We start from the raw sequence: 17,721 nt of genomic DNA, 5'->3' as shown, positions 1-17,721 counted from the left end.
ATTATTAGATGGTTTTTATTCATTTAATTTTCTGTCAAGTGTTATGCTTATAAACTGACTTGATTTCATTTTGACTTCTTCATAAATCTTAAAAGATGCCTCTAAACCTGAACTAATGATACTTACCCTGACATGACCTTCATATGCCGTCCCGATTCCTTTCTGTGGATCTATTCCCAAGGGACCTTTTGTCTGCTCAGGAGGAATTGGACAAGCAGTTGGAGCTTTGTTTACACAGGTTATATGACATGAGAATCCACACACTTTTGGAGAAAAAAAAGACACCATGTTTAATAAAAGTTCATTTTAACAACAACAGTAATTCCCTAAGTACTAACTGCATACAAGGTGCTATGTCAGATGAATACTTGTCATCTGTTTTATTTAAATAACTTTTATCATTTAGAAAACTGACTCATTGGCTTATGAATAGGAATTTCAAGGAAAAACATATTTGGTTTCTTTAATTCTTTCTAGCTTTTCATTTCTTTGCAACCTGGTATATGCTCTGAAATTTCTCTTGCACAAGTCTTTAAAGGACAGTCAACTCCTGATATCTGTTTTATAGCTATCAAATTTTAGCACTCTTGAAATAGAAATTTTCAATGATTACAAAAGTATAAATTAGGGCAAATTTTTGGAGTTATTAATATTAATTTATTACTAAAGTAATTAAGTATTTATTTATTACTTAAAATTAAGTAACCGAATTCTTAAATTACTAAAATGATAATAGTTAACTTTATTAAGCATTTTTAACTTTTCTATGGCAAAGAAGAGAAGTATAGTTATTATCTTACATCACACATGACCTGCTCAGTCACAGAACTTGGAAATGGTAGTGCTAGAATTCAAACCCAGGCCTTCTGGCTCAAGGCCTGCCTACTTGGCTACTTAAGAGTGTTGTCACTCCAGGCATGGTGGCGCACGCTTGTAATCCCCACGCTTGGGAGGTGGAGACAGGAGGATCACGCTGGTTCGAAGCCAGCCCTGCTGGCTTAAGAGACCCTGTTTCCAAAAATAAAAAAGTATAAAATAGGTCTGGGAGTGTAGCCCAGAGGTAGAAGGGATTCCAGGAACCCCAGTACCACCACCAAAAAAAAAAAAAAAGTAAAAAAAAGTGTTGTCGTTCTCCCTCTATTCAATATTCACATGGTGAACTTGAGATTCTAAGACAAAATGATAAATAAAAATATGCTCATGGGTTTTAATGAAACATGGGTGTGTGAAATTAAAGGTTAAAATCTTTAAAATGAACAAATTTGTTGGCAAGGCAAGGAGTATAGATGAAGATTACAATTATTGCTCAAAAAGTCGGATCCTACAGAATACTGAGAAAAGAAGAAAAGAGGAACTAAAAGGACATCATTGTGAGAATAAACATGAGGGAAATGAATTACATATCACTGATGGATATTATAAAACCAATAGAGGCAAGATGGACTAGTATTGATTATCAGAAAGTATACAAACTTCTCCATTCACTTTATTTATTTTGGTACTACTGGAGATTGAACCCAGAGAACTCTACCACTGAGTTACATCTTCAGCCCTTTTATTTTAATTTTGAGACAGAGTCTTACTCCACTGCAGAAAAGCTGATCTCAAACTTGGGATCCTCCTCTCTCAGACTCCCAAACAGCTGGGATTACAGACATACACCATTGCAACTGGCTTCAATTCATTTTGTTTTTGTGTTACTGGGGATGAAACCCAAGGCATTCTACCATTGAGCTACATCCCCAGCCCTATTTTTTATTTTGAAACAAGGTCTCATTAAGTTGCGAAGGACCTCAATAAGTTGCTGAGGCTGGTCACAAACCTGTGATCCTCCTGTCTCAGTCTCCAAGTACTGGTATTGCAGGTGTGCACCACCATGCTCTTCAATTCACTTTAAGTGGAATGTTTACAGTTATAGTTTGTCTTACTAATAAGGAAAAATTTCACCTCCCAAGTGCAGTGGAAGCAAAACAATAAGTACCTATATTGGATCGAATTCCGATCAACCAGGAAGAAATAAAAGTGGCAATAATTTTTAGAGACTCTAACCACATTACCATAACATTTACAAAAATATGTCAGATGTAGGTCGAGGATGTCTAATATGTTGCCATGGCTTTAAAAGGTAAGCTTCCAGGGTATGAAAAAGAAAAGCACAATTTTAAGATGCCTGAAAGTAAGAGTTTCTGGGAAGATCACTCAAATCCCTACTATGGAATTACAAATAATTTTAAAGCATAAAAAGATAACCAAGGACCTAAAGCAAGGTAGCTGCCCAGAATTCTTTTTAATAAACAGATTAGAATCCTTGTCATATATGGATTGGCTTAAAGACCAGCTCTGTCTTGTACCTTCTCTTTTCAACCTACATGTGGTTCCTGGATAATATCATTTATATTCATGACTTAATGCACTAATAATTCTCAAATCTCTACTTTTTTTTGTGTTTTTTTTTTTTTTTTTGCAGGTCTGGGGATGGAACCCAGGGGCATATGAGCCCCGAGTTACACCCCCTAGCCCTATGTTTTATTCTTTATTTTGAAATGGGGTCTTACTGAGTTGCAGAGGGCCTCACTAAGTAGCTGAGGCTGTCCACAAATCGCAATCCTCCGGTCTCAGCCTCTCGAATGCTGGGATTACAAGCGTGAGCCACCACGCCCGGCTTTCAAACCTCTACTTTTTAACCCAGAATATTTCCTTTAGTTTTAAACCCATATATCTAGTTATGATAGCGCAATCTAGATTTATATTTCTGTAAGAAGTACCCAAATGTAGAATGCACTGCCTCAAAGTGATTAATTTTTCTCTTTCTCAAAGTAGTTAAATACAGGTTAGTTCCAAGTATGCTATAAAGAGAACACATGCATCTTATAGGGAGTGACTACATTTCTTATCGAGTCCCTTTCAACATGGAGAACAAAAGAATTAATAATTTTAATAGCAGTGACCTCTTTTTTTTTTTTTTACAAGTTATACCAGTAAATAAGGTAGTTTCCTAATGGCAAGTCTCATTTGATTATAAAAATTCATATTTCTAAAACATTCAAACAGTGCTTCCCTTTATAGCTTAAGACATTTTCATTTTGGAGGTCCTAAAAACATATGTGCCCCAAATATACTTTGTTTCCTGTTTAAATCCTTCATCTTTTTACCCTCATCTCTCAGAATGTGAGCTTCATGAGGGTAGGAACTTTGTGTTTCCCACATTCAATATTCTAGTGCCTAGGAAAAAACATTCCATATATAAACACATGATGGATGTATCAATAACTGAGTAGGAAAAAATCCTGTGCTATTAATACTAAAAATATCTTTTAAGGCATAGTAGCAGACATTTAATTTCTTTAGATGTACCATACTGCCTACTTTACAATAATAATTTCTCTAAGCTGGGCATGGTGAGGCATACTTATAATACCAGTACTTGGGAGGCTGAGACAGGAGGATCCCAGGTTGGTGGCTAGCCTCAGATACTTAGTGAGGGGACCTCTGCAACTTAGTGAGACCCTGTTTCAAAATATAAAATAGAAAATGGGGCTAGGGGTGTAGCTCAGAGGTAGAATGCCCCTGAGTTCAATCCCCAGTACTGCAAAAAAAAAAAACCTCTAATAAATAAACAACATTAAAATTAAATTAATAGATCCAGGGATAACTTAAATGTCTTCTGTCATATAGGTTCATGACATTGAGAACCACAAATCCTCCCTACTAAAAAAATTCAAAAATAAATGAAATAAAGACGGATGTAGTAGTGCACGCTTGTTATCTCAACATTCAGGAGGCTGAGACAGGAGGATCTCATTTTGTAGACAGCCTCAGCTACTTAGTGAGGCTCTCCACAACTTAGTGAGACCCTGGTTTCAAAATAAAGACTAAAAATAGGGCAGAAGGTGTAGCTTGGAGGTAGACTGCTCCTGGGTTCCATTCCCAGTACCGCAGAAAAGAAACAAAACAAAACAAAACAAAACAACAACAACAACAAAACAGAGCTGGGTGTGGTGCCACATGCCTGTAATCCTAGTACTTGTGAGGCTGAGACAGAAGGACCACAGGTTCTTGGGAAGCCTCAGCTACTTAGTGAGGCTCTCAGCAACTTAGTGAGACCCTGTTTCAAAATAAAAAATAAAAAACAGGGCTGGAAGGGTGTAGCTCAGAGGCAGAATGCCTCTGGGTTCAGTCCCCAGTACTGTAATAAATAAATAAATAAATAAATAAATAAATAAACAAACAAACAAACAAACAAACATATTTAAATATATTTCTCCTGAAAAAGGTTTCTAGGGAATACCTATTTTCCCCAATATTCAACAGATTTTGGCAAGGTTCTCGCTCAGTTTGTCTATACTCTTATTATTTGGAAAAAATCAAATGATTACATGAAAGAAACAAATGCTTATATGCCTTTTAAAGAGAATAAAGTTTTCTGACTGCAATTTAGATAGTAAATGTTAGGACAAGTAACGCAGTTCCTAAGCAGTCACATTTTCTTTCCATTTTGTTCTTACCTTCACATGAACAGCCCTGTCGTATTAAACCCACCATTAGAGAGGTACACTGGTGACATTTGGTAGGAACAGTGAAAGATTTTACAAAAAACTGGTGAGTCTTGCGCTGTAAAAACAAATGGATAAAAAACATATTATTTAAAGATTTCAATAAGATTATTCCCTATATCCCTTTACCATCTACTAAAATGTTTTCTAAATACAATGAATTCTTTCTATTTCTTACAACACCTTCTTACAGTTTATGCTCTTTAAATATTTATAATAGGCACTGAATTGGACTAAGCTAAAATGATATAAAAAGTTAAGTGATAATTGCTTTTGAATACTATTTGGATAGTGTATAAGGTAAACCACAGCTTTACAGTTTTGCTTACAAATCTTGGCTTCAAGATTTCGATAAATTCTTCAATATCCTTAGTAAAGTGTTAACTGAAACTGCATATTTATATGTATACAAATATAGAGTTCTAATACGTATTGTACCTTCTTAGGAAGAACAAAGACTAACGTAAAATTCTTTTTTGTGTGTGGTACTGGGGATTGAGCCCTGGGGCATTCAACTTCTGAGCTACATGCCCAACCCTATTTTTATTCTTTCTTTTGAAACAGGGTCTCATTAAGTTGCTGAGGCTGGCCTTGTCCTATCTCAGCCTCCCAAGTACTGGGATTACAAATGTGTACCACCACGTCCAGCTTAAAATTCTTATTTCTACTATAAACCATGTATATACTTTCTGGGAGCAAGAACAAATAATACACTACACAAATCTGTTTCCTTCCATATATAGAAGTAGTACATTTGAGCAGATAAAAATATACACATATCATTCCAGAGACAGATCTCTGTGTGAAATGCCTTGTTGAAAGCCTAGTAAAGATCTGTAAACCTAGCTGGGCATGGTAGCACACACCTGCAGTTTCAGTACTTGGGAGGCAAAACAAGATGCTCTAGGACAGCCTCAGCAATGTAGTAAGAATCTCAACAACTGAGTAAGACACTATTTCAAGATAAGAAATAAAAAAGGAGTCAGGCATAGTGGCACAATGTAATCACAATACTTTGAAGGCCGAGAGAGGAGGACCTCTGCAATTTAGTGAGCCCTTCTGCAACTTAGTAACGCCCTGTTTCAAAATAAAAAATAAAATATGGCTGGAAATGTAGCTCCAAGGTAGAATGCCCCTAAATTCCATCCCTAGTACCACAAAAAATTAAAAAAAAATTAAACAATTTTATGAGGGAATGGTGGGCAGGAATAGCCTTTTAAGCTCCATGGTTCTAGATTCCTTTTTCTGTAATTTTCATAAAATGAAAAATATTTGTTTCATAAAACAACCAACCTTGTGCTTTCTAAGATCTTTATTCTCCCTTATTTATCTGAACTTCTTTCCCTCTCTATCCTGCTCAATTCTGAATCTACACCCAGCTGTTTCTTCTCAGGGCAGGAATTTGATCTGGGAAAACATTTTGATTTGTTGGTTTTGATCATTCATAACTATAACACTGCCAGATCATTCTCCATTCATACCTATGTTCTTATACTCACTGTGAAATAGAGTTTGCAAAGTCTCTTCCTAGTCTCAGAACTTTCTAGGTATACTTAATGATGATTTGATAGTTTTAGGGCTCTGAAGGTTACCTTCAATTTTAAAAAGAGCTAGGGGGACTAGTTTGGAAATAGAATGCCCCTGGGTTCAATCCCTAGAACACACACACATACACACACACACACACACACACACACACACACACACACACACTGTCCCTTTATACTCTTTTTTTTTACTAGAATTTTGTATGAGATTCAAATGTAACTTTTTTCAGTTGTCCATTTTTAAAATGAAATAAATTTTATGAAGAAATTGTGAGTCTCCAGCTCCTGGATTCAAATCATCCTGGTACTGCCTTCTGTGTACCTGGGATCATAAGGTACACCATAATACCCAGCTGGCAGCATATATATATATATATATATATATATTTTTTTTTTTTTTTTTTTTTTTTTTTTTTGCAGTACTGGGAACGGAGCCCAGAGGCATTCTACCTCCGAGCTATACCCCCCAGGGCTACTTTTTATTCTTTATTTTGGAGCAGGGTCTCACTGAGTTGCAAAGGGCCTCACTAAGTAGCTGACGCTGTCCTCGAGCTGTGATCCTCCTGTCTCAGACTCCCAAATGCTGGGATTACAAGCATGTACCACCATGTCCGGCTGACAGCAAGGTTTTTTAACCTCCCCATTAAAATGGACCAATTAAGAATCACAAGTTTGAGATCAGCCTGGGTAACTTAGTGAGACCCTGTCTCAAAATAGGAAACAAAAATGACTGGGGGCATAGGTCAATGGTAGAGCTCCCCTGGGGTTAATTCCCCAGTACCCCCAAAACAACAACAACAACAACAAAAACAAAACAAAACAAAAAGAAAACAACAACAACAACAACAAAAAAAACAAATAGAGTAACTAGACGGGATTGCAAAATTTAAAACACAGATGAGACAAAAACAATGATAAATTTAAAAAAATTCCATAAACTCTAAAATGGAAATAAATAGAAACAAACTGCCAGCATCTACAAGACCTGTAAGGTGTTTAAAGTTATACTAGAAGTCTGGGAATGTAGCTTAGTCGTAGAGCACTTGCCTAGTACAACGCTCTGGGTTTTATCCTTCATTCTGTCAAAAGTAAATTATGCTGCCTACCACAGGAAATGAACATCCAGTTCAGCTGAACTCTCAGATAACCTCAGTCTCAGTGTTGTCTAACTACAACTATATGGGAGACTACTAATGAGGATATCCTAGGTGAACCCTTCTTTTTCTTTCTTCTTTTTTTTTTTTTTGTGGGTCTGGGTATGGAACCCAGGGGCATTCGACTTCTGGGCTATACCTCCTGACCTATTTTTTATTCTTTATTTTGAAACAGAGTCTCACTAAGTTGCAGAGGGCCTCACTAAGTAGCTGAGGCTGTCCGCGAACCATGATCCTCTGGTCCCAGCCTCCCGAATGCTAGGATTACAAGCATGTGCCATCATGCCCGCTTGAACCCTTCTTAAATTTATAACCCAGTAATTTGTGAGCATAAAAAAAGGGTTGTTTTAATACACTAAGCTTTGAGACAATTTATTTCACAGTAAGAATACTAAGTCACCACAGATTTCTATTTTTGTTTCATATTTTCAATGACTAGCATTTCCTTTTACAAGTTTGAAAGTTATACTTACTTGCTAATCACATTTCTTTTAACTTATAAGACCCATATTTATGCCCAATTTCCTTCCTAAATTATCAATATTTACTTAAACATACTTTTATTATCATATAAAGATGTGAACACATTTATAATATATATTATATGCTAGTCACTGTTTGAGGTACTTTACAAATATTAGGTCTGTCTAAAACTCAAAACCATCCAATGAGATATATACTATTTATTATCTTCATTTTTTTGGATATATAAATGGAAGCAGAGAAAGGTAAATAATATGCTCAAGCCAGGCACGGTGGTACATGCCTGTAATTCAGTACTTGGAGGCTGAGAGAACAGATTATAGGTTTAAGACCAACCTCAAACTTAGTAAGGACTTCAGCAACTTAGCAAGATCTTGTTTCAAAATAAAAAATAAAGGGGCTGGGGATGTACTTTAAAGAGAATGCCCCTGGGTTCAATCTCTAGTAATACATACACCAAAAAACAAATGAAAGAAAACATGCTCAAGCTCACACAGATAGTATGGAATTATAATTTAGGAAGTCTAGAGAGAAATTTATCATGTTAGCCACCAAGCAATACTGTCTGTATACATTTTTTCTCCAGATAAGACAAATATATTAGCATGTTCTCATCTAATCCTCACACTCAGCCCTTATAGTGTTTTTACGCAGACTACTTTTGGAGTGTAGTGTGTGTGTGTGTGTGTGTGTGTGTGTGTGTGTGTGTGTGTGTGTTTTGTACTAGGTATTGAATGAGACATTCTACCTCTAAGCTTTACCCACAGTCCTTTTTATCTTTTGTTTCTGAAACAGAATCTGGCTAAATTGCTGAGTCTCACTACTTCTGAACCTGTAATCCTGTCTCAGTCTCCCAAGTTTTGGGCTCACAGGCATGGGCCATCACACCCAGCTTGGGCTGTTCTGAATACACATTTGTTTACTCTGATTTCTTTTCTTTTATGGATGTCCAGAAGCTAAATTCCTCTAAGGCCCACTGTGGCCTCTTGCCTTTCTTTCTCTTGATGAAGCACTTCCTTTAAAATTATTTTTTTGCAAATGGCATGATTTTGTTCCTTTTTATTGCTAAATAGAATTTCATTGTATACATTTCCCATAATTTTGCAGTCCATCTGTTGATGGACACCTAGACTGGTTCCATATTTTGGCTATTACGGATTGTGCTGCTGTGAACATAGGTATGCATATGTTACTGTAGTTCTCTGATTTCAACCCCTTTGGAAAGATACCCAGGAGTGGTAGAGCTGATCATATGGTGGATCTATTCCCAGTTTTCTAAGAAATCTCCACACTGATCTCCATAGCAGCTGAATTAGTTTGCATTCCCACCAACAGTGTAAAAGAGTTCCTCTTTCCCCATATCCTTGCCTGGAAAGATATGGAGAACATTATGTTAAGTGAGGCCAGCCAAGCACAGAAAGAGAAGGAACATATGTTCTCCAATACGCCCAAACTAGGGAGCACTGGGGATACCAGAGGGACTCCAGATAATGAGGGGAAACCTCAGCAAAGCTAGAATGGAAGGATAGGAAAAGAAGAAGACTAGGTTGATTAATGGAGGAGCTACATCCGGCTATGTATAAAAGTATGAATACAGCATGGTTAACCTGGACACTCATTGTTGGAAGGGGAATGAAAGGGGGGGAGAAGAGGGCATCAAGCACAGTGTAAATGTATACCATTTTCAATATGTTCCACATATAAATAAAATTAAAAACTTCCACTTGCAAGTAAAAAAATAAATTATTTTTTATTTTAATTTTATGTGGATCATACTGAAAATTGTATACATTCAGACTGTGCTTGGTGCCCCCCCCCACTTCCCCTTCTTCCCCTCACAACAATAGTGTCCAGGTTAACCATGCTACATTCACACTTGTACACATATTCGGATGTAGCTCCTCCACTAATCAATCTCAGCCTTCTTCCTCTCCTATCCTCCCATTTCAGTTTTGCTGAGGTTTCCCTTCCATTATCTGGAGTCTCTCTGGTGTTCCTAATAGTTCCTAGTTTGGGCGTATTAGAGAAAACATATGTCCCTTCTCTCTCTTTTTTTTCTGGTGGTACTGGGGGTGGAACCCAGAGGCTTTCCACCTCCGGGTTACACTCCCAGACCTATTTTATATTTTATTTGGAAATAGGGTCTCACTAAGTTGCTGAGAGCCTCACTAAGTAGCTGAGGCTGGCTTTGAACTTGTGCGATCCTCCTGTCTCATCCTCCCAAGAGTGGGGGTTATAAACATGCACCACCACGCCTGGCTGTCCCTTCTCTTTTTTAACTTACTCTCATATTTAAGTGGGTTCATCTTTCTCTTCAAAACAAACTGAACAGGACTCTCAATTGTTTTCTTGCATCTAATGTTGTAGTTGAGAATACAGATATGAATGATTTTCCTTTTTTTTTTTTCCCTTTTGGCACTACTGGGTATGGAATCTAGGGACCTTCTACCTCCAGGCTATACCCACAGCCATATTTTATTTCTTTTTGGGTCTTCCTAAGTTGCTGAGGCCCACTAAATTACTGAGGCTGGCTTTGAACATTCCATCTTCCTGTCTCAGTCTCACAAGTACTGGGATTACAAGTGTGTATCACCATGGCTGGCTATGAATGTGATTTTCTGAAACAAGTTCTGGCTAGGTAAGAGGAGTCTCCCTACTTGCTGAGACTGTCCTTGAACGTGTAATCCTCCTATTTCAGCCTCCTAAGAACTGGGATTACAGGCATGGGCCACCATGTCTGGCTAATTATTTCCATTTTTATTTTTTATTTCCTTTTGAAAGTCCTACTAAAGCTATTGGCATTATTCTGTTACATATCTTAACTTTCACATTATGACACTATTCTGTAATATTTTTAACGTTCATCTTATCTTCCATGTCACTAACTTGTTTCTTTACTGTATCTTGTATTATAAAAGCCATCTATTGAGTTCTTTATTTTAGCAGTTATATTTTTTTCAAGTATTTATAATTTGTTTTTTCTCATAATTGCTTCATATTACCTCATATCTCTCTTAAAGATTATGCTTATTTAAAATTCATATTCTGTATGACCTTAAATTTTTATTTTATCTGGTTACAGGTTATTAAGTTGTCTTTAAAAAAAAAAACCAGCTGTAATTTTTGTATACTTTATCAGCTTTTCAAACGCTCATCTCTCTTTTCTTTCATTCTGTGGTTTACCCATGGTCTATATTCTGGAGAGGAAGATAAATGCAGTTTTCAAATTTCTAGAAACAAATTTTTGGTACTGTTTATTGAACCCAGAAACTCTACCTTTGAGCTACACTACCACTACTTTTTATTTTTTATTTTGAAACAGGGTCTTGCTAAGTTGCTAAAGGTTTTACTAAGTTGTGAAGCTGGCCTTGAACCCGAGATCTTCCTGTCCTAGCCCAAGTATTGCGATCAGAGGTGTGTGTGTCACCACACCCAGCTTCTAGAATTTCTTTGTAGGAGTTTGAGATAAGCAAATAAATCTTTATGTCTTTCCATACATAATACTCCTATCATAGTCATATGGAAAAGAACGTTGGGGGGAGGGAAGAGAGAGATCCACCTGAAATTCTTACTAAGTGGTTCTTTTCTTAGTGCACAAGTAGCCTCAACTTAATGCTGTTCTCAGGTCACAATAAGGAGTAGTTTCTGAATGAAGTACTACTCCTTACTTTAAAAGACTTCAAAACATTGAATTTAGGATAAAAAAAAACCCCAAAACTGTTCACTCTTCCTTCCTTTTTCAATGGCAACAATTTCCATTCAGACAGAATTGATTTTTCTTATAAGCTTTTCTGTTTATAACTTTGAAGAAACCAGTGTCAAAAAACATAACACTTATACAAAACAGAAAAATCCATTTTCTCATTTTTTTTTTTTTTAACATACTGTGCTGTAAGTGGATTGAGTACCTTAGGTGGGAAACCAGTTGAACCAGGGCAACCCTTTTTCCTTAAGGTTGGCGTGTGAGCTGTAAGTGGAGCACTGTCTGCCATCTGAACCCGGGGCAAAAAAGGAAACAAATGTCATGAGAAACTCCACATATTCCAAACATAACTACCAAGAAACCAAAGTAAAAATAAATAAAATATCAACAAGGTGAAAAGTTCTATTTATTTATAATCTCAATAATGATAAAATTCTTATTCTTGATAATTTAAGTTTCAGCTTGCAATGTCTACAAATAAAATATTTGTTCAATTGGTAGAAATTATTTCAGTCTGGGTATATAAAAATGAATAATTTGAAAAATCCAAAGAAGAAACACAAAAATAAACCTAACTATTGCATGTAGCCCATGTACAAATACGAATATTATTTTTTCACATTCATCTGAATTTGACATATTGATTCTAAGAAGTATCTATGTTATTAGCAGGATTTACAATAAAAAACATTTAGAAGATTCTTTGTAACTACTTGATGTCCATATTCAGAATATATCCTAAATATATGGAATACAACTCTGTGGATTGAATACCTAGGGGTTTGTAAAATTTGTGCAAAAAGTAATTTCCAAATAGGGGAGTTAAATTATTTAGGGTTACTGAAATCTAAACTTAATACAAGTTTAGTTACAAACCAAGTTTTATTAACAGGTAAAATAGTCTTATTTAATGGAATATTATTGTAAGATATTTCTTTGAATGAAGAGATTAATTGAATGTTATTGTGATAAAAAAGAAAACACTGCTTAACTAGCAAAATATTACAAATACATGGGAAATATCTTCCTTTTAGAATGTTAAGCAAGCAAACAAGAAAAAGGGCAATCTTTAATTTTTAAATATTTAAAATATTAAATTATTATTTAAAGAATATTTAAGATATTAAAAGAAAAATGGATGGTCTATGACTTTCTTATCATATAACCTTCAAAAGTGAACTATTTTACATACAGTATTACATTAAAATAAAATTCAGCTGAGTTTCTCAGAGTTTTCTGTTGAGTTGTGAGTTTATTTCTAATTTAAATTTATTTTTGGACAACTTGAAAAAGCTCTGAACCCAATCTAGAATTTAACATTTAAGAAGATAAATATAAAAGATAAGAGAGGAACACTGAAAATCTACATAAAAGTTAATGAAAAGCAATTAATAGGAAACAAAATTGTCATTAGAATCCTATAGAAAACCCATAAAAAGTTATTAAAATTAAAAAGAATCAAGCAAAAGTGTTGGCTATAAGATGAATGGAATTTATAAAGAACAGCAAGGCTTAATTAAAATAATTTTTTTAAGAAGGATTCTATTCACCATAGCAACAAAAAAAGTTAAGGTACCTAGCAAATCTAATAAGCAATAAGGAGTACACTGATAGTGATGAAACTTTAAGGATGTAAAAGAACACCTAACTATTGTGCATATCATGTTTATACAAGGAAATGCCTAATATCATGAAGATGTCAATTCTCCTCAAATAAATCTATAAATTCAATGTAATTCCATTCAAAATCCCCACAAAGAACTTGACAAATTAATTCTAGATGTAATATGAAAAACCAAAGGGTAAAGAAGAAAAAGAATAAGGGTATGTGGGGGTGGCTCACTATATTAGTATCAAGAATTATATTAGTACTGGAATAATTGAGATGATGTGATGTCAGTACAGGAATAAGCAAAAGAGCAGTGGAAGAAAACAAAGAACCCTCAACAGACCTATGCACACAAATAACAATAGTATTACAAATTAAAGAAGCAGAAATATCCAGTGTTTGATGTGGGAAAATAAATTAATTCTATTAATTATATCAATTCTTTTAAATTCTATTTTCTGTTATATATAACATCTATTATATATATAACATCTATATAATATATATATATATATATATATATATATATATAAAAGATCTATATAATAATAGATTTTAGTTTAAGGTTCTAGACATTTAAAAGCAATTTTTAACTTTTAAAAGAAAATTTTTATAATTTCTGCATGGGGAAGAATGTCTTTAAAAAGGCATAAAAAGCAGAAGTCATAAAGGAAATGACTAATAAAACCAACTACTTTAAAATGAAAAGTCTTACTAGACAAAAAGATACCACAAATAAAACTTAAAAACAAGCCACAGACTGGGAGAAAATATTTGCAGTGCATATAGCCAGCAAAAAAAAAAAAAAAAAAAAAAAAGTATCGAGAATATAAAGAATATTTACAAAACAACAGGAATCACAATTCAATAGAATGATGCACAAAGGACAGAAACAGGCAAACAATCAATAACCAACATATAAAAGACACTGAATAACATTAGAAAACAGTAAAATAAAAAATGCCACTTCATATACATCAAATTGGCAAAAGTTTACATCTAACATTATCAAGTGCTGACAAGGATGTGAGGAAATGGGGAACTCTCATACACTGCTGGTGGGAGTGAAAATGGGCCGGCCCAAACACCGTGGAAATCAACTTGGCAAGATCTAGTTAAAGTAAAATACACACATGTCATATGTTCAGTAATTCTACTTAGAAGTAGATATGCTAAACAAACTGCAAACTTGCAAAAGCAGAGAGATATCAGAATGTTCATTTCAGCACTGAGAAAAAATTAGAAGTAACCTAAATAACCAAGAGTAGAAGACTGGATAAATAGTTGTAGTATATTCATTCATACAATGAAACATTATGCAGCAGTTATAAGAATGAACTACATGTGCATGTACCAATGTGAATAAACTAATCGTCCAAAGGATACTTAGAATGAAAAAAGTTGCAGAAAATAACATCTGAATAAATTTCAAATACACTACAGACATACATTATTACATATTGTTTACAGATAAAAATGAAATAAACATGTAAACCCAAGGAAAGAATGACGCAGGCCAGCTTCAGAATATTTAGATATGTCTCGGAAAGAGAAAGGAATAGTATAAAAAGAATATTTCAACTGTTTCTGAAATATTTTCTTACCTTGAAAAACATTTCTTAAAATAGGGCAAAATGCTATCTGTTAATTTGTGGGTATTTATTATTCTTTGTCTGTTTGAAATGTTTTATCATTAAAATAAAACTGCATAACTGCAAATATTAAAACAATTGTTACTAGAAAACCAAAGGTCTCATTCACTTAACCACAGTCTGAGAGCCACAGCACAGGATGAGGAAATGAATTAAGAGTCTGACTTCAGTTCACACTTCACTTCCGATAGCTCCTTGGACTGGATACCATCTCCCTCTGTAAGAAGCTAGACACAGCTCTGTCAATTACAGACAGGGGAGGTACATGCGCTCTGCCTGAACTATGATACTGAGTGGAAAGCAAGGACTGTGTCAAAGCAGGATGGCTGAAGCAGAGGCAGCATCTACTGACCTGGGCAGGAGAGGGTCTCTGGTGAGAAAAATGCTGAGTGGATGTTTAAAGCCACTGACTGACATCGAGTGTAAACATAACACAGGTTTTTTTTGTCCTATTAAAGGGCAAACTTTGGTTGAGTGTGTGCCTATGGCCAATTTAGCAGTAAGGATAAACTATTCAAGCCAGGTGTGGTGGCGCAAACTTATAATCCCAGCGTTCAGGAGGCTGCAACTGGAGGATCACAGTTGGCAGACAGCCTCACCTACTTAGCAAGGCCCTTCACAACTCAGTGAGATCCTGTTTCAAAAAATAAAAATAGACTAAAAAATAGGGCTGGGGGTGTAGCTCGGATATACAATGGCCCTGGGTTCCACCCCCAGTACTGCAAAATAAATAAATAAATAAATAAATAAACAAACAAACTATTCAGCCTGGCAATTTTATTTTTAAGCTATACTTATGATGTAACACGTTATGTCATGGCTGATTAAATTTATTTGAGGAATTAAAATGAGAATGGCACATGCACTGCCATGGGCCCAAGGTATATGCCTGTCGAATCCAACTTTTATATACATGTGTCCTCTGTTCTATGTAGTTCTCTGCCATGTAGAGACTGTCTTTTTCACTTTTAGTTTTTTCAATTCCCTCTCTCCTGACACGAGTGTAAAGCTGGGAAGCAAGGCTGCTCCAATGAGGCACCTTAACTGGCTTAGCTTCACTAGATGTAGATGTGGACCTTGACTGTATGTAAAACTTGATGCTCGGCTTCCATACATAAGTGTTCTCAACGGGATCAGTCTAGGAAAATAAGTTAGGAAAAACAAAAACCCAAGAAATCACTTTTAAACAATGTGCAGGTCTTAGAAAATTTCTGTAAGGCATGATTATAACAACATTTTCTAAGGATGGAGGATAACAGACTTTAATTTGAATATATTCATGTTAGGGATGTGTCATTACACAAAAGCATAGGCACTAGCTTTAATGTAAAAAGGGTTAGGTAACAACATTTTATCAAAGATTCAGCCTCAGTCTTAACTACTCATCTCTTTCTTTGAGCACTCTAGTATATGTCCATATTTGTATCCCTGTGGAACTTTTGTATTTCACAAAGCAAACTGCATGTGAAATAAATGCAGAGTACCTAACAGAGATATGTGTTGCAGATTAGACACAATTTTGCTCTTGATAAAAATGAAATTTTGTCTTTTAATAGGCACTGACTAAAAATAAAAAACAAGAAAAACTATTACCAGCTTTGTGCTTGTCACTAAAGTCAATCCCTTTTTATTCTGCAGCAGTAGGAAAAGCAGCACTCCTACTAAGTCGCACCCTTCGACTATTTATTTATGGTACTGGGGATTGAACCCAGGGGCATTCTACCTCTGAGCTATACTCCCAGCCCTTTTAATTTTTTTGAAACAGGGCCTTGCTAGTTTTCTGAGTGTTCCTATGCTGCTGAAGCAGTCCTCGAACCTAAAATCTCCCTGGTTTTAACCTCCCAAGTACTGGGATTACAGGTGTGCACCATTGTGCCCAACTAGTTGCATCCTTGTAAGCCAAGTATCCTTATAAAATGAAAATATTTTATGTTAAAACTTAACATAGCCATGTGTGGTGACAAATGCTTGTAATCCCAGAATTTGGAAGGCCAAGACAGGAGGATTGCGGTTCATGAACAGCCTCAGCTACTTAGTGAGGCACTTTGCAATTCAGTGAGACCATGTTTCAAAATAAAGAATAAAGAATAAAAAATAAGGCTGGGGGTGTAGCTTGGAGGTAGAATGCCCCTGGATTCCATCCATAGTACAGCAAAAAACAAACACACACACACACACACACACAAAAAGATAAAAGATGTTATAAAGCACACTGATGATCTAGTCAGTTTGGAAATTTTCAAAATTATTAGGATTGAGCTTTTGAAATAAAAAGCGATGAAGGAAATGTTGTACAAAAAGAAAAATGGTCCAATCAGAAGTTTACAAATTAATAAGAACAGCATCATAGGTTAAAAGATTTTAAGGACACACTTAAAATGATTTTCCTTTATTATCATTATGGTTATTATTGTAGAAGAAAACATGACATAAAATATACCTCTTAGAACTGTCACTGATGAAAGATTTAAGTGCAGCCATGAGAATGTCTTGACAAAGAACAATTGTTAGAACAATTGATTAAAATAACAATAGCCCTTAAACTCAAAACTAAGTGAACACATAAAACCTCTTAAAATTCTAGGTTGAATGATAGATGATTGTAAATGGAGATACTTAGGGGTTGGGGAAGGTTTCTCAGCAATTAATTTTCCAGCTTTGTATATTTAGTTCAGCAGAATTCTGGGCACATGGCTTCAATCTCTAAATACACAAATAATTTTCTCAGGTTGGGATATTTTCCAATATCCAATTAAAATAGAACACTTTTTTTTTTTTTGGTGTTACTGGGGTTCCTGGAAGCCCTGCTACCTCCGGGCTACACTCCCAGACCTATTTTATGCTTTTATTTGTTAACAGAGTCTCTTAAGCCGGCGTGGCAGGGATTACAAGCGTGCGCCACCACACCCGGCAAAATAGAACACTTTTCTAGACTTATGATATGTTGCTATGTATAAACCAGTCAACTTCTGTTCAATATGAAAACGTCTATAATCTGACAGGTGTGTGGAATGAACAGG

General features: G+C 35.3%; 1 protein-coding gene across 11 annotated transcripts in view; it reads right to left on the bottom strand.

Annotated features, from left to right (window-relative positions):
* Positions 1-17,721, bottom strand: part of CDC42BPA (CDC42 binding protein kinase alpha) — a gene marked incomplete at both ends in the record, with an annotated part of 335,066 nt that overhangs the window by 48,174 nt on the left and 269,171 nt on the right. For 8 of the 11 annotated variants that reach the window (XM_080699104.1, XM_080699105.1, XM_080699106.1 and 5 more), the window contains 3 exons: positions 127-263; positions 4,506-4,611; positions 11,646-11,729. In XM_080699104.1, the coding sequence (XP_080555230.1) occupies positions 127-263; positions 4,506-4,611; positions 11,646-11,729 (327 nt within the window). Of the gene's footprint in view, positions 1-126; positions 264-4,505; positions 4,612-11,645; positions 11,730-15,740; positions 15,840-17,721 lie in introns of all 11 variants that reach the window. The other 3 variants (XM_080699099.1, XM_080699103.1, XM_080699100.1) reach the window with 2 other exon arrangements.

The sequence above is a fragment of the Muscardinus avellanarius genome (genome assembly GCF_963383645.1).
Source record: "Muscardinus avellanarius genome assembly, chromosome: 7".
Taxonomy (NCBI): domain Eukaryota; kingdom Metazoa; phylum Chordata; class Mammalia; order Rodentia; family Gliridae; genus Muscardinus; species Muscardinus avellanarius.
This window is presented reverse-complemented; position numbering and strand designations above follow the sequence as displayed.